Here is a 22,136-nt window from a genome sequence, read left to right as displayed (position 1 = left end):
ATGTCCGTCCACTTCCCAGAATCCCTCTCGCTGGCATCCATCTCAGCTGAGTGATGCGTGCACCATCACTCATCAGGAAGGACTCTGAATTAGAGTGGTGGTCCAAAGGCCACCTGGAAACTAATCCCATCACCATAAAACCCGAGACTGCGAGCCACGCGGCAGAGCTGTTCTCCTGGGTTCCGTTACCCTACTGCTCTCCACCCGGGTGCCCTTTCCCAATAAAATCTCTTGCTTTGTCAACACATGTGTCTCCTCAGACAATTCATTTCCGAGTGTTAGACAAGAGCCCAGTTTCGGGCCCTGGAAGGGGTCCTCCTTCCTGCAACAAATGGCGACTCTGGGTCCCCCCTTCCTGCAACACTTCCACAGCACTCACCTGTTCACAGGGGGGCCCTATGAGAAAGGAGAAGGGAGGAAGTGGGGAAGAGACCCTGAGTCCCCATAAGGGCCACTAAAATTGTCGTGGTCTGGGAGAGGGTTGGAAAAGAATTTCCAGACATGAGACAGAATGAGAGGGAAATAAAGTTTATTAGAATGGAAAATGCTGTTAGAACAGCTGTCCAGCTCAAGGGAGAACCAAAGTTGAACAGGGGTCCTTAATACACTTTTATACCCAGGGTACAGGGAGTGGGTTTGGGGGTCTTGTGAGTCATTTGCTGATTGGATAAGGCACGTATACTGGTGGGGGGGGGGGCAGGGGGAAGAGTAAGGCAAATACCTTCTCCCTGTGTGGGATAGGAGGGGACACAGGTTATACTGCTCAGGAGGACCTGAAATCCTTTAATAGTTACAGAATGGGGGAGGGAAGGATGATAAGGGTCTGGTTTTTCCATTCCTGCATTTCAAGACCCTCCTTGGTCTTATCTGCCCTTTAGTCCTTGGGTCACCACAGAAACCTCCTTTTAATTTTACATAGAGAAGGGGAAAAAAGTCTGACACTTTTAATTTGTTTCCTCCTCTTGGGGACCCCTAGACTTCCTGCCCGTTACCCTCTCACTAGAAGGGTGGGATGAGGAGGGAGGTGGGAGGGATGTTCAAGGGGGAGGGGACATGGGTAAACCTATGGCTGATTCATTTTGATGTTTGGTAGAAACCAACACGATACTGTAAAGCAATTATCCTTCAATTAAAAATAAATAAACTCTGAAAAAAGATTGTGATATGTGATGAAAGATGGATTTTATACAACAACCAGCAACAACCGGCTTAGTGGTTGAACCAAGAACTCCAAAGCACTTCCAAAGCCAAACTTGCACCAAAAAAAGATCACGACCACTGTTTGGTGATTTGCTGCCCGTCTGATTTACTAAAGCTTTCTGAATCCTGGCAAAATCAGTACATCTGAGAAGTATGCTCAGCAAACTGATGAGATACACTGAAAACTGCAATGCCTACAACCAGCATTGGTCAACAGAATGGGACCAATTCTTCTCCAGGACAACGCCTGACCACATGTCACACAACCAAGGTGCCAAAAGTTGAACCAATTGGGCTACAAAGTTTTGCTTCATCCACCATGTTCACCTGACCTGTCACCAATTTACTGATTCTTCAATCGTTTCAACCACCTTTTGCAAGGAAAATGCTTCCACAACCAGCAGGAGGCAGAAAATGCTTTTTCCCAAGATCTTGTTGGATCCTAAAGCATGGACTTTTATGCTACAGAAAAAAGTTAACTTATTTCACAAGGGCAAAAATGTGTTGACTGTAAAGGTGGCTATTTTGATTAATAAAGATGTGTTTGTGCCCAGTTATGTGATTTAAAATTCACAATCCAAAACCACAATTAGTTTTTCACCAAACTAAATAATATGAAAATTTTAAAGTAGGTTATTGGTTTGTTTAATTGTAATAATTCCTTATATATTCTGAATAGTATACTCTTATCAAACATAACATTTGCAAATATTTTTCCCATCCCACAGGTTGCCTTTCCACACTTTTATTTAAGTCTTTAATGCACACATTTTTAATTTTGATGGAGTCCCGTGTATCTATTTTTACTTTTGTTTCAAATACTTTTGGAGTCATATCCAAGAAACCATTGCAAAATTTAAGGTCATTAAGCTTTGCTTAGGAGTTTAAGAGACTTAGGTCATACATTTAGAATTTTAATCCATTTTAAGTTAGTTTGTGTTCATGATGCAAGGTTAAGTGACTGAACAGCCAGTTTCCCAAAGCCATTTGTTGAAAGGGCTGTCTTTTCCCCAGTGAGATGTCTTGGCACATTTGTTTTCAATCACTTGATTACATCCACGAAGGCTCATTTCTGGGCTCTCTGTTCTGCACCACTGTTCTATAAGTCTGTCTTTATGCCAGTACCACCCTGCTTTGATTACTGTAGATTTGTAATATGTTTTCAGATTTAGAAGTCTGAGACGTCCAACTTTGTATTCAAGATTGTTTTAGTTGTTCGGTCTTTCTTGAGAATCCATATGAATTTTTAAATGTGCTTTTCATTTTCTGCAAAAAATAAAGTTGTGATTTCGATAAGAATTACATTGAACCTTAGATCACAGTAGGTGATATTGACAGCTTCCAACTCATCCACATAGGATATCTTTCACTTTTTTAATTACTTGTAATTTCTTTCAATTATGGCTTCTAGTTTTACATTTATCTCTTTGGTTGAGTCCTTAGTAGTTTTGTTGTTTTTTTTTTTTTTTAAATAAGTTCACTTTATTAATTCCTTTTCACATAGTTCATTGACCATGCATAGTAATGCTGCTGATTTTAATGTATTAATTTTGTATATTGACAATTTGCTAAATTTGCTATTTCTAATAGATTTTTAATGAATTTTTAAGGTTTTGTATATATAAGCTGGAATCAAGATTGCTGGGAGAAATATCAATAACCTCAGATATGCAGATGACACCACCCTTCTGGCAAAAAGTGAAGAGGAACTAAAAAGCCTCTTGATGAAAGTGAAAGAGGAGAGTGAAAAAGTTGGCTTAAAGCTCAACATTCAGAAAACGAAGATCATGGCATCTGGTCCCATCACTTCATGGGAAATAGATGGGGAAACAGTAGAAACAGTGTCAGACTTTAATTTCAGGCACTCTAAAATCACTGCAGATGGTGACTGCAGCCATGAAATTAAAAGACACTTACTCCTTGGAAGGAAACTTATGACCAACCTAGATAGCATATTGAAAAGCAGAGATATTACTTAGCCAACAAAGGTCTGTCTAGTCAGGGCTATGGTTTTTCCAATGGTCATGTATGGATGTGGGAGTTAGACTGTGAAGAAAGCTGAGCACCAAAGAATTGATGCTTTTGAACTGTGGTGTTGGAGAAGACTCTTGAGAGTCTCTTGGACTGCAAGGAGGTCCAAGAAGTCCATTCTAAAGGAGATCAGTCCTGGGTGTTCTTTGGAAGGACTGATGCTAATACTGAAACTCCAGTACTTTGGCCACCTCATGCAAAGATTGACTTATTGGAAAAGAGCCTGATGCTGTGAGGGATTAGGGGAAGGAGGAGAAGGGGACGACAGACGATGAGATGGCTGGATGGCATCACCGACTCGATGGGCGTGAGTCTGGGTGATCTCCGGGAGTTGGTGATGGACAGGGAGACCTGGAATGCTGCAATTCATGGGGTCGCAAAGAGTCGGACACAACTGAGGGACTAATCTGCCTGACTATCTGACTGATATATATTATAACATCATATGTAAACAGAGATTTTTAAATTCTTTATCAATTTGGATCTCTTTTATATCTTTTTTCATAATTAATTGTTGTAGCCTAGATCTCCAGTGAATAGAAGTGCGAAGAGCAGGCATCCTTACTTTGTTCCTAATCTTATAGGAAAATCTTATATGTATTATATATATATCTATATATAGATATATATATAATGGGCTTTCCTGGTGAGTCAGATGGTAAAGAATCCACCTGCAATACAGAAAACCTGGGTTCAATCTTTGGGTTAGGAAGATCCCCTGGAGGAGGGCTTGGCAACCCACTCCAGTATTCTTGCCTGGGGAATGCCATGGACAGAGGAGTCTGGCGGGCTACAAGCCATGGGTTCGCAAAGAGTCAGACATGATTGAGTGAATAAGCACAGCACATATATATATCAATGTTTATATTCATATATAAACCACATTGTTCATATATTATATATATATATATATATATATCATTGCTTACCTTCATATACATGATGAAAAGGTGTTGATTTTTATCAAATTTTAACTGTATTAATTGAGACGATCCTGGACTTTTCCTGCCATCATTCTCTTAATGTACTGTATTATATTCTTTGAATTCCAAAACATCACATGCCTTTATAATATTTATTTATATTTACTCAGTAATACTATTCTCTCTCTCCCCTCATATGTTTATTTATTGCACACACAAAAATGTGTTGTCATTAAGAGTTTTTTTGTAGAAATGAAAGTAAATTGTCTTGTTGTATCACCTTGACCCAAATTACACACAGAAAAAAGTCCCTGATGACTTTCACATATATTTAACCATTTCTCTTGACCCTACCCAGATGCAGGGCCTCACCATCTCCCGTTAAGAAATAATAAGCATTGACTGAAAGGCCTTAACTTTCAAGAAGCATTGACTCCTGCCTCCACTTGGCCTCTCTCCAGCCCACTTTCACCGCCATCACAAAAGAGAATTATTTGAGAAATAACTAAAATAGGTGGGCAAGTTTCCACATGGTGTGATTGAGGTCACTGGCACAGGTTTTGCTTCAGTGGCTCAGGTTTGATAAACAGTGTGTTTCATCGAGGAGCCAGGTCAGTGGTCTGATGTGAATCTGGTGGCTCCATTTGGGTCAGATGTTTCCATGGTTCCTGCTCCATCACACCAAGGGTATGGGTGACATGGTCATTAGAGATGGTCACCTGGACCTCCAGGCATGGTATTCACCTTCCTAGTCTCAGAATGGAATACATAGATCTTTCTATTTGTGCTAATATTTTATATTTATAATTATGTTAAAAAAAATTATACAGTGAAATTCACTCCTGAAACGCACCACTACACAGATCAAGACAAAGAAATTTTCCTAATTCCATTTCTTGTACTCCAGAGTTAACTACTCTCATGACTCTAAAATCAATGCTATAAATTCAAGGGGAAAAACTGAATGTAAAAGAAGGTGCACCATGTCAAAGAATACGTAGAAGACTTTGAGGAGCAAGAGAGAGAGATGTCCTAAATCATTCCATTTAGTGCAAAAATTGAAACTGAAGTTTTAGCAAATGTCTAACAGAAAATAAGAAAGAAAACCCAAATGGCCAGAAAAAGTTACTAGAACACTAGAACACATTGGCAACTAGGAAATACAAATTAAAACAAAACAGCACAGATTTAACACACACAGAAAAATGAGGATATATGAAAACTAAGACTCATGCATTGCTGATAGCACTCCATTGGTATAATCTTTTTGAGAGGAAAATTGCCCAGATACATATAAACATTAATTTATGTGACGTGATTGCTCACCAAGAAAAGTGAAAGGCCAGAATGATTTATAGCAAAAAAAAAAAACAAAAAAAAAACCAACCTCCTGGTCCCATAGATGTTATGTATGTAGTCCATTTAGATTTTTGAAGAACTAGAACAGAAAAGAGAGATTGGCATGGACAATCCTCTGTGCCCACCATGTTAGACAAGACCTTGGTAATGGTGCAGCTTATAGACCAAACAGTCCCTTGAAACCAGGACATCTTGAAAGGGAAGGCTTTTATCTCTACAACTGAGTAGAGTAACTGGATGACAAAACGGAATAATTATGGAAGAAAAGGAGGCTCCATTATGTAAGATTAATGTTGAAATTAATGAGGTTTAGAAAAAATATGTCTTTATATACTTTAGAGGTGGAAAAATGTCCATTGCATAATATTCATTATTGAAAAACCAAATAAAAAGCAAGTAATATAAATGTCTCTCTAAAGAAGGTTCTACAACTAATTCAGTTATGCTTTCATGTTTAAAGCAACTGAAGTAAGTGATGTAGAAGATGGAAGGGTTGGGAAAGATAATAAAGATCCAAGCAGATACACTTTGACATAGAGCGGAGAGGTGATACACCCCTGGGAGAGTGGGGGAGCTGGGAGAGAGAAGGCTTTTGCCGACCTTGCCAGGTGAAAGCAGACCCTCTCTGACCTCCTGTGAGAGTCACCAGAGTCATCGTAACTGGTTAACACAAAGCGGGTGACTTACAGCCATAGGAATTTATTTTCTCATAAGCTTAAAGGATAGATGTCCAAAGTCAAGTTGTCAGCAGGGGCTGCTGCCCTTGAAAGCTTTAGACAAATATTCTTCCTTGCCTCTTCCTGGGGGCTCCTGGCAACGTGATGTCCTTTCCTCTGTTCCTGCGTCACTCCAACTTCTGTCCCATATTTACATGCCCTTTGACCTTGTGTCTTTGTGCCTTTTCCTCTTCTTCCATGGACACCGGTTATTGAATTTAGGACCCACCTAATCCAGCATGACATCTTTCTAACTAATTCAGTTGGAAAGACCTCATTTCCAAGTAAGGTCACATCCTGAGTTTCTGGGTACTCATTTCTGGAGGCAGACATTGTTCACATACTACACTGATGCGGTGTCTGGTTCGGGGGAATGTGTATTCCGCAGCTGCTGAGTGTAGTGCTGCGTGTATGCCGCGCAGGTCCATAGTGCTAACACTTTGAAACAATGTAACACCTGACAGCAATGCTTTGGTCCATTTCATCAACTACTGAGAAAAACGTGATAATATAATCATGATTTGGATGTTTACATCTCTTCTCATGGTTTTTACTTCATATATTTTAAATTTTCATAATCTGTATGCAAACTTAAATTTTTCACATCATCCAGCTTGGACATTTTCATTTTGAACATCCCTTTATAATATGCAAACTTTTCCCTGAAATCTATTTTGTCTAATAATTACTGAGCCATAAGAGCCTCATTTCCCTAAGGATATTCATAACCCAACTTTCTCCAACTTTTTACTATAAAACTTTCTATGTTTTTCTAGTAACCATATACAACATTTATAATTTGATTTTGGATGTCTGCCCAGGGTGGAAATGTTTTGTTTTAACATATGTTTACTCAATCTCCATTGATAGAAGAGCCACCTTATGACCGAGAAAGGGCTGTGCTTATTCACCAGGCACAGAGTCCTGCACATCACTCTTGGTCATGCCAACACACCAGGATGAAACGGGAAGGAAGGGCTGTGGGCCAGAAGGTCACAGCAGCAGCCCTGGGGAGGCCTTTCCAAGGAAGACCACTGGGTTCCTCTAAATTGCCTTACTTCTTGCTCAGTGGACCCCAGTAGTTCAGAATGATTTCAGGGAGTCACTCCTAACCATCCTGTTCTGGGCTGAGATGTATCAGAGGAAGTTTGGCCACAGGACTACATCTCTCTGGGACCCTGGGAGTAGGGAGCCCCAGTGCACTCAGAGGCAAGTCTCACCTAATTGGCCATTTGAGGCCACAAATCCCAGCTGTGCCAAGTGGAGAGCATCTTCCCAGCAGAGGGACCCAAAGATGCAGGTGCCATGAGTACCAGCTGGCTGAGGGGACAGACATAGAGGAGCAGGTGAGCTGAGTCTACCCCCACCCTCTGCTTTTACCAAGACCTAAGAGTTTCCTGCAGAAGGCCCTTGGAGCACCTGACCTCCCTCTCATTTTGACCTAGGTGCTCTCTGCTGCGCCCTCCCCACCCTCACTTCCCTGCACAGGAGGCCAGAGCTGAACAGGGTGGAGGGCCCTCAGTACCACATCATTATCGTCAGCACAGACCTGGGTCAGGAGTCCCATCCTCCCTGGGAGCACAGGGTCCTGGGTGAGCCATGCCCCTCCTGACATCACAGGAGCACCGAGGCCATCACTCAGCAGGGCGTGGTCAGCATCACTGACAGGTGAGTCCTGGGGGCCTGGACCTGGACATATCATTTCCCACTTCCCAACTGCACTGGGCAGGGTCAGTCAGGGCAGCAGGTCTGAACATTAATGATGTAGAAATAATCAGGAGGTCTCAAAGAAACATGGGCTTAAATCCAGTGGCCTGAGACCTTGCATTTCTGACCAGCTCTAGGTAATGATATTGTCATAAGGCTTCAGACTGCATTTGCCTAACTAAATGTACAAGGAAAAGGACACAGGACCCAGTCAATAAATACAGAGGCTTGCAGACAACACTGGATTCTTCTGCTACACAGGAAAAGGTACATATCAAGTTTAATCACAGGTTTTCTGAAGCAACCACAGCCCCACTGCAGTATCTCAATAGCCAATGGAATGTGTGAGTTTATTTTCAAAAACCATCTTGGCTTCCCAGAAGAAAAAGCAAATTGCTTCTCATGTGCTTCACTAGGCATCCTAGAGGTCACTGTTCTCAGGACCCAAGGCTCCTGAAGTGGACAAATTCTTCTTTCCCAGTGTCCTGGGAAACAGAATAGAGCATGAAGTTGGGAACCACAGGAGACATAAAAGAAAGAAAGCAGGCCTGGGATGGTGGAGGAAACATGGTCACTCTGGTCACAGTGGCTCTATAGTGTGTATTAAATAGGAGGTACACAGAGATGGACAGAAAAAGCTTCAGTTCAGTTCAGTCACTCAGTCATGTCTGACTCCTTTTGACCCATGGACTGCAGCATGCCTGGCCTCCCTGTTCCATTACCAACTCCCGGAGTTCACTCAAACTCATGTCCATCGAATCAGTGATGCCATCACCCTTCTCCTCCTGCCTTCAATCTTTCCCAGCATCAGGGTCTTTTCGAATGAGTCAGTTTTTCGCATCAAGTGCCCAAAGTGTTGTAGTTTCAGCTTCAACATCAGTCCTTCCAAAGAATATTAAGAACTGATTTCCTTTAGGATTGAGTGGTTGGATCTCCTTGCAGTCCAAGGGACTCTCAAGAGACTTCTCGAACACTACAGTTCAAAAGCATCAATTCTTCAGTGCTCAGCTTTCTTTATAGTCCAACATTCACATCCATACATGACTATAGGAAAAACCATAGCCTTGACTAGATGGACCTCTGTTGGCAAAGTAATGTCTCTGCTTTCAAATATGCTGTCTAGGTTAGTCATAGCTTTTCTTCCCAGGATCAAGCATATTTTCATTTCACGGCTACAGTCACCATCTGCAGTGCTTTTGGAGCCCCAAAAAATAAAGTTTGCCAGTGTTTCCACTGTTTCTCCATCTATTTGCCATAAAGTGATGGGACCAGATGCCATGATCTTCGTTTTCTGAATGTTGAGTTTTAAGTCAACTTTTTCACTCTCCTCTTTCACTTTCATCAAGAGGCTTTTTAGTTCTTCACTTTCTGCCATAAGGGTGGTGTCATCTGCATATCTGAGGTTATTGATATATCTCCCGGCAATCTTGATTCCAGCTTGTGCTTCTTCCAGCCCACCGTTTCTCATGATGTACTCTGAATATAAGATAAATAAGCAGGGTGACGGTATACAGCCTTGACGTGCTCCTTTCCCAATTTGGAACCAGTCTGTTGTTCCATGTCTGGTTCTAACTGTTGTTTTTTGACTTGCATACAGATTTCTCAGGAGCCAGGTCAGGTTGTTTGGTATTCCATCTTTTGAAGAATTTTCCACAGTTTGTTGTGACCCACACAGTCAAAGGCTTTGGCATAGTCAATAAAGCAGAAGTAGATGTTTTTCTGGAACTCTCTTGCTTTTTCGATGATCCAACAGAAATTGGCAATTTGATCTCTGGTTCCTCTGCCTTTTCTAAGTCCAGCTTAAGCATCTGCAATTTCATGGTTCACATACTGTTGAAGCCTGGCTTGGAGAATTTTGAGCATTGCTTTTCTAGCATGTGAGATGAGTGCAATTGTGTGGTAGTTTGAACATTGTTTGGCATTACCTTTCTTTGGGATTGGAGTGAAAACTGACCTTTTCCAGTCCTGTGGCCACTGCTGAGTTTTCCAAATTTGCTGGCATATTGAGTGCAGCACTTTCACAGCATCATCTTTTAGGATTTGAAATACCTCAACTGGAATTCCATCACCTCCACTAGCTTTGTTCATAGTGATGCTTCTAAGGCCCACTTGACTTTGCATTCCAGGATGTCTGTCTCTAGGTCAGTAATCACACCATCGTGGTTATCTGGGTCATAAAGATCTTTTTTGTATAGTTCTTCTGTGTATTCTTGCCACCTCTTATTAATAGCTTCTGCCTCTGTTAGATCCATATCATTTCTGTTCTTTATTGTGGCCATCTTTGCATAAAATATTCCCTTGATATCTCTACTTTTGTTGAAGAGATCTCTAGTCTTTCCCATTCTGTTGTTTTCCTCTATTTCTCTGCATTGATCATTGGGGAAGCTTTCTTATTTCTCCTTGCTATTCTTTAACTCTGAACTCAAATGGGCATACCTTTCCTTTTCTCCTTTGCCTTTAGCTTCTCTTTTCTCAGCTATTTGTAAGGCCTCCTCAGACAAACATTTTGCCTTTTTACATTTCTTTTTCTTGGAGATGGTCTTCATCACTGCCTCCTGTACAGTGTCATGAATCTCCTTCCATAGTTCTCAGGCACTTTATCAGATCTAATCCCTTGGATCTATTTGTCACTACTACTGTATAATCATAAGGGATTTGATTTAAACTTACCTGAATGTTCTAGTGGTCTTCCCTACTTTCTTCAAATTTAGTCTGAATTTGGCAATAAGGAGTGCATGATCTGAGCCACACTCAGCTACCAGACTTGTTTTTGCTGACTGGAGCTTCATCATCTTCATCTGCAAAGAATATAATCAATCTGATTTCAGTACTGACCATCTGGTGATGTCCATGTATTGAGTCTTCTCTTATGTTGTTGGAAGATGGTGTTTGCTATGACCAGTATGTTCTCTTGGCAAAACTCTGTTAGGTTTTACCCTGCTTCATTTTGTACTCCAAGGCCAAATTTGCCTGTTACTCCAGGTATTTCTTGACTTCCTACTTTTGCATTCCAGGTCCCTATAATGAAAAGGACATCGTTGAGAGTGTTAGTTCTAGAAGGTCTTACAGGTCTTCATAGACCCGTTCAACTTCAGCTTCTTTAGCATTACTGTTGGGGCATCAGATCAGATCAGATCAGTCATTCAGTAGTGTCCAACTCTTTGTGACCCCATGAATCACAGCATGCCAGGCCTCCCTGTCCAACACCAACTACCAGAGTTCACTGAGACTCACGTCCATTGAGTCAGTGATGCCATCCAGCCATCTCATCCTCTGTCGTCCCCTTCTCCTCCTGCCCCCAATCCCTCCCAGCATCAGAGTCTTTTCCAATGAGTCAACTCTTCGCATGAGGTGGCCAAAGTACTGGAGTTTCAGCTTTAGCATCATTCCTTCCAAAGAAATCCCAGGGCTGATCTCCTTCAGAATGGACTGGTTGGATCTCCTTGCAGTCCAAGGGACTCTCAAGAGTCTTCTCCAACACCACAGTTCAAAAGCATCAATTCTTCAGTGCTCAGCCTTCTTCACAATCCAACTCTCACATCCATACATGACCACAGGAAAAACCATAGCCTTGACTAGACGGACCTTTGTTGGCAAAGTAATGTCTCTGGATTTGAATATGCTATCCAGGTTGGCCATAACTTTCCTTCCAAGGAGTAAGCATCTTTTAATTTCATGGCTGCAGGCACCATCTGCAGTGATTTTGGAGCACAGAAAAATAAAGTCTGACACTGTTTCCCCATCTATTTCCCATGAAGTGATGGGACCAGATGCCATGATCTTCGTTTTCTGAATGTGGAGCTTTACGCCAACTTTTTCACTCTCCACTTTCACTTTCATCAAGAGGCTTTTTAGTTCCTCTTCACTTTCTGCCCTAAGGGTGGTGTCATCTGCATATCTGAGGTTTTTTATATTTCTCCCGGCAATCTTGATTCCAGCTTGTGTTTCTTCCAGTCCAGCGTTTCTCATGATATACTCTGCATATAAGTTAAATAAACAGGGTGACAATATACAGCCTTGGCGTACTCCTTTTCCTATTTGGAACCAGTCTGTTGTTCCATGTCCAGTTCTATCTGTTGCTTCCTGACCTACATACAAATAGACTTGGATATTTGTTACATTCAGTGGTTTGCTTTGGAAATGAAGAGAGATCATTGTCGCTTTTGCGATTGTTCCCAAGTACTATATTTCAGACTCTTTTGTTGACTAGGAGGGCTACTGCATTTCTTCTAAGGGATTCCTGTCCACAGCAGTAGATATCATCGTCACCTGAGTTTAATTCACTCATTCCAGTCCAGCAAAAACTCAGCTGAGACTAATGTGAATGTGTGCACAGGACAGGAATGGGAGGACAGCCAAGGAGGGGGCAGCCGAGGTGTGTAGGGCATCCCACCAACTGCACTCCGACCACCAGCTCCTAACCCATGTCACAATGCCAGGGCATCCCTAGCAAACTCTGATGCTCTGCTGTCCTGTGGGGGTTGGAGTCAGGCCAGCCAGGAGAGGAAAGATGGGCAACCCATTCTTTCTCCTGCATGCTCTATTATTGGAGAGCATGAACTCTCTCAGACCACCTTCTAAGAGAACTGCAGGTTGAGCGAGAGTGTGGTGGTCGTCGCTCCTCCTCAGGCCCCACTGACCACATAGCTGCTGCCTGTACACCCCGACTCCCGGGGAGGGTGCTCCCTCCGAAGGCGGCCAGCCCTGTGATCCTGCAGCTCACACCTCTAAAGAATGAAACTGCTCTAAAATCACCTCTGCTCTCCCACTGATGCTACTCTTAGGCCTGGGAGGCACTGGGGTGTCCACCTTCCTTCTTCACTCCTCTCTCTTAGTCTGCATCTCCCCTGACCTCCCCTCTGGGCATTGCACAGCTGGTGCCCATGTCCCATGTGAGTGTGGAGTTCAGCCCTGGCCTGGGCTGTGACTGGCACAGAAAGCAGCACCCAGATGGGGGACCCAGTCACTGAGACAGACGTGACTGTGTTGGTGGCTCCCACGGCTCCAAGCAATCACCCCACAGGGTGTGCAGAGGAGCCAGGGGCATGGAAGTCAGGATGAGCCAGGACACGCCACACGCTGACTGTGTCACAACCCCTGACATGCTGATTTTCAGACCATGGAGGTGGACTTTCTCCTCTCTGGGAAATGGCTGACATCTGGACATTATAAGAAAGAACCCTTAGATTCTCAAGGATGCAGAGAGCTCAGCTGAGGTTGCCATCAAGATCCTATCTCAGAGACAAAGATGCTAAATTAGGTCTCTGCTCCTGCAGGAGAGAAATGCCTAGTTCCACACAAGCCTGGTGAGGGTTGGTCCCTTACCTGCTCCCAGCCTGTACCAGGATAGAGCTATCACTGGGTCATGTCCTGATGGCATGAAGTACTTAACAATTTCTGAAATTAAATAATGAGTAAATAAGGGGTGGGAGGTGCAGGATTAGATACCTGAACAAGTGCAGAAATAGCACAGCTCAGGAGCATCCCTGTGGGGAGGGAGAGCATGTCCTTGAAAGCAAGAACAGGGAAATGAAAGCCACCCTTACACAGTAAACTCTCAGCTTGGCAGGACCCCTTGAGTCTTTTCTCATAGCAAATGCCCCGTCTCCCACAGGGTGAGTGCTCCAAGCACACTTGGTAATTAGTAAATTAGAGGAAATGGTTATGCTTCAGATCAGCTAGTATTTATCAGGAAGAAGAGTGGTATCTAGTTGTCCTGCAGTTGGGCACTGAAGGGTGCCTGTTCTCCAAGAGAGGATGACTTTGTGACCCTGACCTGCTCCCTCTCACTGCCTCCCACTGGCTCCTAACTCTCTGTCCTGTGTCACCAGCTCAGGGCCATGTCACCCCAAGGAAACGGAAACCTCTCAGTGATGCCTCTGCAGGAGTTTGTGCTGGATGGATTTGCGGGTGGTCCGCAGACCCAGGCCCTGCTTTTTGCTCTGTTCCTGGCCCTGTACGTGGTGGCCATCCTGGGGAACCTCACCATGATCATGGTCATCACCCTGGATGCCAGTCTGCACTCCCCAATGTACTTCTTCCTCAAGAACCTCTCCTTTGTGGACCTGTGTTACTTGTCTGTCATCTACCCCAAGGCCCTAGCAAACACCGTATCTTCCTCCAAGGTCATCACATTTGAGGGATGTATCATTCAGTTTTTCTTTTTCTCTCTAATGGGAGCCACTGAGGCATTCCTCCTGGCCGTGATGGCCTATGACCGCTTTGTGGCCATCTGCAGCCCCTTGCACTACCCCATCTCCATGTGCCCCTCGATTTGTGCCCGCCTGGTGCTGGGATGCTACTGTGGGGGCTGCCTCAACTCCATCCTGCAGGCCAGCTTCACATTCACTCTCCCGTTCTGCAGCTCCAACCACATCGACCACTTCTTCTGTGATGTTCCACCTCTGCTCAAGCTCGCCTGTGCTGACACCATGATCAATGAGCTGGTCATGTTTGGCCTCTGTGGCCTCATCATCGTGGGCACCACACTCGTGGTCCTCATCTCCTATGGCTACATCACAGTGACCATCCTGAGCATGCGCTCAGGAGGAGGGAGACACAAGCTCTTCTCCACCTGCGGCTCCCACGTGACAGCCGTGTCCCTCTTTTATGGGACCCTTTTTGTCATGTATGCCCAGCCGGGAGCTGTGGAGTCCATGGAGCAGGGCAAGGTGGTCTCTGTCTTCTACACCCTGGTCATCCCGATGCTAAACCCCCTCGTCTACAGTCTGAGAAACAAGGACGTGAAGGATGCCCTGTGGAGACTGGGGCAGAAGCACACAGCCACGTGAAGGAGGGTGGCCAGAGAGACAGTGTCCTGAGGGCTGGACAAGGGACTTGAGGGGAGGCACTAGGTTTAATTTTAGGAATTTATTCCTCATTCTTCTATTTCATTCTTTCCTCCAACATTTTATTTTGGACTTCTTGGAATAACATCATGGACCTCAAACTGCAAGAGATGGAAAATGAATAAGGCATTTTCTTTGCCAACATAAAATTAAGATCCTTAAAGGGTATGACTCTAATCTGGAATTTTGGGTAATACAGTGGGCAGAGTGATTAGCAGAGAGTCTTTGCTTGAGAATATATTTCCAAATTCAGCATCCTCCAGTAAAGATATTGTTGTTGTTCAGCAGCTAAGTTGTGTCCAATTTCTTGTGACCCCATGAACGTAGCATGCCAGTCTTCCCTTTCCTTTGCTATATCCTTGAGCTTGCTCAAACTCATCTCCATTAAGTTGGCGATACCATCCAGCCATCTTATCCTCTGTCACACCCTTCTGCCCCTGCACTCAATCTTTACCAGTCATGGTCTTTTCCAATAAGTCAGCTCTTTGCATCAGGTGGCCAAAATATTGGAGCTTCAGCTTCAGCATCATTCTTTCCAATGACTATTCAGAGTTGATTTCCTTTAGGATGGACTGGTTGGATCTCCTTGCTCTCCAGTGAAGGTATGAAACTAGACAAACTCTGATGTTTTCCTCTGCATTTCATTGTTGAGTCCATGTATTTATGTGCTCAGTGATCCCCTTTGGACCACCTAGTAGGGAGTTCTAGGACACTAAGCCCGGCCCCTTCCTTGGTGATAGCCTGGGTCACCACAGCCAATTAGGGGGGTTTGGAAGACCATGCTTCCCCTCAATCCTGAGCAGGGCTGTTCTTCCCCTCCCCCTTCTGTTCACTGATGCTGCCACCCAACAAGGCAGCAGGAAGCACCTATGCTCCTGCTTCAGAGGCTCCTAGTGCTCCCTGTCCTGGGTTTCTCCCCTCAGACAGCAGCTGGGACCCCAGGGAGTAAACATGGATGTCTGATACCCAAAGTTCACCATCCAACCTGACAGGTGACACTGTCCTGATGACTTGTGACCCTAAGAAATGGGGTCTTGTCAGCACAGACATCTCTGAGTAAGGATGCAGGTCTTGGTGCTGCTGCAGAGAGCAGGGGGTGGAGAGAGAAGGGGCAGTTTCTTGGCAGAAGCACAGCTCCCTGGCCCTCTGTCCCACACTCCCTGGGGCAGCTGGATCGTCTGTCTTGACCTCCTCATTCAGAGCTCCAGGCCCTTGCTCCATGGACCCAACACACAGTCTGCACTCAGATCCCTATGGTGTCTCCCTGTGGTAGGGTCATCCAGTCCCGTGGTCACTCCCAGGAGGTGGTCCTGTGGACACAGGGCTAGTCTCTTCCCTGTAGGGCCAGTAGGGACATGCCCTCCTCTCTGATCGCAGCTCTCCATCTCCCTGCTGTCTCTGCTCAGGAGACTCTGGCAAGCAGCCAAAACCCAAGTCATTAGATTTCTGCTCACCATTCCTCAATAGGAACCTACTCCAATGTCTCTGCTGGACTCTGATAGTATTGTCTCATCTTTGGGCTTCAAAATCAGTTTTAAGTCTGCTGTAGATTACTGTATTCATCTGATGACCTTTATTCTTTGAGGAGTTTTCCCAAAATAACATACCTTCTTATAGTGCCATGCTGGAATACTGTTCTCTTTGCCTGCATTCCTTTCTTCCTCTTTTTTCTCCGCCTCCTCCTCATTTCCTCCCCTTCCTTCCTTCTTTCTACTCTCCTTCTCTCCCTCATTTTATTTTTGTCATTCCAAGGAATATCTTACTCTAAATTTCTAAAGGAAAAGAAAAATCCCAATCTTTTATATGCAAGTGAAGAGTTCTCATCATTATGTAAATTCTAATGGTACAAGCAGTAAGGAATCTATGATTCTCAGTGGAACATTAATTTTCACTTTCAAATAAATCAGGAAAATTGAGTCCAGTATTAGATGGAATGAAATTGTTCTATAGTCTGGAAGATAATTATTTTTAAAACCCTACAGGTTGACTTTACCTCTTCGTAAAACTATATTTCAGATTGCAGTGAATATCTCTATACAATGTTAGAAGTGGTTTACTTGGTTGTTCACCCCATACTATGCTTTGCCAGCTACTGGCACACACTAGATTCTCAGTTCACACCTAACACCAGAGTATAAGTTGAGTTCAGTGTTAGTTAGTCACTGAATTCCAAAATATACATGATAAAGCCCATTTCTTTATTGTGCTTAAGTGGACAACAAACACATTACATTTCAAGACCATATTGTAGTTTTGATGCTGATATTTCGGTGAACTTTAGGAGTTTCTACCTTTTAAAAGCAATAATAATAATAAATATAGTAACTTTTGTTGTATTTTGAGTGAGCTCACCAGGCTCCTATGTCCATGGAATTTCCCATGCAGGAATTCTGGAATGGGCTGCCATTTCCTCCTCCAGGGCATCTTCCCAACTGTAGAGTTCAGTAGTGTCTGGCATATTCAGTTTGTGTGTATCAGATCTCCAGAACTTTTCATTTTGCAAACCTGGAACTCCATCCCCCTAAATAACAACTCCCTGTTTCCTCCTTACCTGGCAGCCACCATTCTTCTGTCTCTAAGAATGTGACTTCTTCAGATGCACCAGATAAATAAAACGTAAAGCATTGGTCTTTTGGCATCTGGTTTTAACACTTAGCATAGTCTCCTTAAGATTTACCCATGTTGCTGCATGTGACAGGATTTCTATCCTCTTTAAGGCTGAATAGTATTCCATCACATGTGTATGCAACTTGTTGTTTATCTCTTCATCCACCAAGGGACACTTGGGTTGCCTCCACCTTTTGGCATGCAAATATCTCTTAGAAAGACTGCTGTTTTGTTCTTTATCTTATTTTTTACTATATACCCAGATATTTGATTGCATAATATTGGAATTCTTTTTTAATTTTAGGAAGAACCCTATACTACTTTTCATAGTGACTGTACCATTTTTATGCCTACCAAAAGTGCAAAAGTGTTGCAATTTCTCCACATAATAGTCAGTATATGTTCTTTTCCTTTCTCTTTCATGCCAGCCATTATAATGATTGTGAGGTATAATCTCTTTGTTGTTTTTTAGTATTTCCCTAATGATTATTGATTTTGAGCATTTTCTTATATGTTTGTTGGCAATTTGTAGGTTATCTCTAGAGAAATATCTTTAAGTAACATGAAAATTTTAAATTAGGTTATTGGTTCGTTTAATTGTAGTAATTCCTTATGTATTCTGAATATTATCCTCTTATCAGACATAACATTTTAAACATTTTCTTCCAGATCAAGGTTGCCTTTCCATACTGCTGGGAGCAGGAGCTCCGCCCATGGCAAAGGTCATGAGGAAGAAGGCTCAGTATACGCAGAGGCGGGATCGAGCCTCAGGAGTCCCCCTGGAAATTCTCGAGCATCTACCCCCAAAACCAGAGTCTGCCTACTTTCTGCTTTGTGCTCTCACCTACACCTCTGACTTTATGGGGGGCTGTCCCCCACTACCTCTCTCTGAAAAAGAGTTAACTTACAGCTCCAGTTAATAATTCCTGGGTGTGACAGTGTTTCAAACTACAAACTCCTTTGGAAATCCTCTAGCCTGCCTCAATAGGCTTTTCCGGCCACATGTGATTGTTCAGAGCCTCCCAACTGTGAGAGGCATGAGATGTTCTAAACTGTCTAAATACAGATTCCTTTGAGCTGTTAAAAGATTGATTAGAAATTGTATTGGTGTAGGGTTTTTCACTTGTTGGGCCAATGTTTGCTGCTAAGTTTCCATATCCCTTGCCTGCTGTGTCCCTGGCAGTGTATTGATTAATATAATTGGTGTAAGTAGTAGCTTTAATGTTTGTAACCTTGGACCCTTGAGTTAATTCTTTTTCTTGTTGTAGCCCACCACACCTTTGCCCTATAGGAATGCAACTTTATCTAGTGCTTTTGGAGGGTGGCACTTGACTAATCACCTTTAGAGGAAAATAAGTTTTCTGAAGAAAGGGTCTTAAAATGTTAACAGGCCTCCGGGCCAGAAGATGATGCAAATCACCTAAACTTTTGCATATGATAAGTTTGCAGGAAGAAAGCCTGGCTTACTGCATGACTCTACCCCTTCCCCCATTATCCTCTATGCATAACTTAAGGTATAAAATCTACCTTGGAAAATAAAGTGCAGGCCTTGTTCACTGAAACTTGGTCTCCCCATGTCATTCTTTCTCTCACCTTCTGGCTGAATTATTCAGCCTCTTTTCTCCACTGAATTTCCTCACTGAGCTATCCTTATTTCAGCCTCTTTTCTCCACTGAATTTCCTCACTGAGCTATCCTTATTTAAACACTCTTTATATCCTTAATTAACGTTTAATTAAGCAATTGTTTCCTGATCCTCGCCGACGCTGTCCCCGCTTCGAATTCCCTGGATCCACCAGGGCTGGACCGCGGCACCGTACTGCTATCTAAGTCTTTAATGCACACATTTTTAGTTTGATGTGGTCACATGTGCCTATTTTCCTTTTTTTTTTCATATGCTGTTGGTGTCATATCCAACAAATCATTGTTAAATTTAAGGTTATTGAGTTTTTCTCAGATGTTCTCTTCCAGGAGTTTAAGAGACTAAGGTCATATGTTTAGGTTTTTAATCCATATTAAGTTAGTTTTTGTTCATGAAGCAAGGTAAGGGCCCACATTATGCTTTTTCACATAAGCAGCCAGTTTTCCAATGATGTTTGTTGAAGGGTCTGTCTTTCCCTGTGAGTCATCTTGGCACATTTGTTGACCATTTGACTAAATTGATGAAGCTTCATTTCTGAGCTCTGTATTCTGCTCCATTGCTCTATAGTCTGCATTTGTGCCAATACTATTCTGTTCTGATTACTGTAGATTTGTAATATGTTTCCAAAGTAAGAAGGCTGAGGGCCTTTCAGTTGGGTGCTGAGTGGCTCTTCAGATCATGCCTGGCAGTTCCATAGATCATAACAAGAGAGAACATGGTGACCATGACCCAGAGGGAGTGGACCCACTGGTGTCATCGAGAGCAACTGGAATGAGGCTGTTGATCACATCAATAATATGAACTTAAAGGAATCTCTTCTTTGGGGCATGTATGCTTATGGTTTTGAGAAATCATCAGTTATTCAGCAGAGAGCTATTGTTCCATGTATTAAGGAGTATGATGTGATTATCAAGCTCAGTCAGGTACTGGCAAGACAGCTACATTTGCTCAATGGTTGGAGACTGAGTTCCAGGAGACCCAAGCACAATATTGGCCCCTGCCAGAGAACTGGCTTGACAGACAGATACAAAAAGTAATTCTGGCACTTAGAGAGTACGTGGGAGCAACTTGTCATGTCTGCATTGGTGTAGCCAATGTTCTAAATAAAATGCAAAACTGCGGGCCGAAGCACTACATATTGTTTTTGGTACCCGTGGGAGAGTTTATGATGTGTTAAACAATTATCTTTTTCCAAAACGGGTCAAAATGCTTGTTCTGGGTGAAGCAGATAAAATACTGGGCTGAGGGTTTAAGGATTAAATCTATGAGATTTTCCAAAAAATAAATACAAATATTCATGTGATGTTGTTTTCTGCCACAAGGCCAACAGCTGTGTTGGAAGTGACCAAAATTCATGAGAAACCCAATTCAAATTCTGGTGAAAAAGGAATAATTGACCCCTGAAGGTTTTTCCATTGGTCATGTATGGATGTGAGAGTTGGAGTGTGAAGAAAGCTGAGCGCCAAAGAATTGATGCTTTTGAACTGTGGTGTTGGAGAAGACTCTTGAGAGTCCCTTGGACTGCAAGGAGATCCAACCAATCTATCCTAAAGGAGATCAGTCCTGGGTGTTCATTGGAAGGACTGATGCTGAAGCTGAAACTCCAATACTTTGGCCACCTCATGCGAAGAGCTGACTCATTGGAAAAGACCCTGATGCTGGGAAGGATTGAGGGCAGGAAGGGAAGGGGACAACAGAGGATTAGATGGCTGGATGGCATCACTGACTCGATGGACATGAGTTTGAGTGAACTCCGGGAGTTGGTGATGGATAGGGAGGCCTGGTGTGCTGGGATTCATGGGGTCGAAAAGAGTTGGACACGACCGAGTGACTGAACTGAACTGAACTGAAGGAATCAAACAATTTAATATTAATGTTGAGAGAGAGAAATGAAAGTTGGACATTCTTTTGTGACCTGTATGAGACACTAACGATTACACAGGCTGTTATTTTTCTCAACACAAGGCACAAGGTAGACTGACTCATAGAGAAAATGCATGGCAGGAACTTCAGAGTTTCTTCTGTGCATGGTGACATAAATCAGAAGGAAAGAGTTGTAATCATGAGGGAACTCCGGTCAGGATCAAGTTGTGTTCTGATCTTACTGACTTGTTGGGTTGTGCGACTGATATACAACAAGGGTCACTGATTATAATCTATGATCTACTTACTAATCATGAAAATGATGATCACAGAAGTGGTAGATGGGGTCTATTTGGGAGGAAAAGTGTGGCTATAAACTTTGCTACTGAAGAAGAAAAGAAGATTCTTTATGACTTTGAGACTTTCTACAATTCTACAGTGGAGCAAATACTGATGAATGTGGCTGAGCTCATTTAATTGCTGGGATGAGATAGTTTGGGATACCGTGATCACTATCACAACACGCATTATGCTTCTTTCTCTGGGAATATTTGAATCTTGTCTCAGTGCTCATAATGAATCAGAAATAACAGATTTTCATAGCAAAGTGACATTAGTCATGAGTTCTTGTAAGGAAAGTCATTAGCTTTATCTTCTTTAGAGTGAGACTGTTGGGGTTGGGTGTAAAAGACAGGATCTTTAAAAATCTTTCTTTCTAATGAGCTATCACTTCACACCAGTCAGAATGGCCATTATCCAAAGAATCCACAAGCAATAAATGCTGGAAAGGCTGTGGAGAAATAGGAAGACTATTGCACCGTTGGTGGGAATGTAAATAGATGCAGTAACTAAGGAAGTCAGTATGGAGATTGCTTTAAAATCTAGGAATACGTGTACACATGTCCCCTCCCTCTTCATCTTCCCACTTATGGCTAATCATGGTATTGTATGGTCAAAATCAAGCCAATATTGTAAAGCAATCATCAATCAATTAAAAATAAATGTATTTTTTAAAAAAGAAAATTAAAAAGAACTAGAAACAAAACTGCCATATGTCCAGTAATCCAACTACTAGGCATATACCCCAAGGAAACCAAAATTGAAAAAGATGCACTTACCCCAATGTTTATTGAACCACTATTTACAATAGCTAGGCCATGGAAACAACCTGAATGTCCATAGACAGATGAATGGATAAAGAAGCCGTGGCACATATACACGATGGAATATTACTCAGCCAT

At 42.8% G+C, this 22,136-nt stretch overlaps 1 protein-coding gene and 1 pseudogene across 1 annotated transcript; both read left to right on the top strand.

Annotated features, from left to right (window-relative positions):
- The first annotated feature begins 13,776 nt into the window (after nucleotides 1-13,776).
- LOC129656369 (olfactory receptor 12-like) lies at nucleotides 13,777-14,727 on the top strand. The gene has a single exon (XM_055587057.1). The coding sequence runs from the start codon at nucleotides 13,777-13,779 to the stop codon at nucleotides 14,725-14,727; it is 951 nt and encodes a 316-aa protein (XP_055443032.1).
- Nucleotides 14,728-19,710: 4,983 nt separating this feature from the next.
- LOC129656368 (eukaryotic initiation factor 4A-II-like) lies at nucleotides 19,711-21,372 on the top strand (annotated as a pseudogene).
- Nucleotides 21,373-22,136: the final 764 nt, after the last annotated feature.

The sequence above is a fragment of the Bubalus kerabau genome, chromosome 6 (genome assembly GCF_029407905.1).
Source record: "Bubalus kerabau isolate K-KA32 ecotype Philippines breed swamp buffalo chromosome 6, PCC_UOA_SB_1v2, whole genome shotgun sequence".
Classification (NCBI taxonomy): domain Eukaryota; kingdom Metazoa; phylum Chordata; class Mammalia; order Artiodactyla; family Bovidae; genus Bubalus; species Bubalus kerabau.
The sequence above is the reverse complement of the archived record's forward strand: the minus strand, read 5'-3'. Positions and strand labels throughout refer to the sequence as shown.

Bases quoted from the DNA above. Each gene is read 5' to 3' on its own strand.
- LOC129656369 (XM_055587057.1), top strand. From the start codon at position 13,777: ATGTCACCCCAAGGAAACGGAAACCTCTCAGTGATGCCTCTGCAGGAG.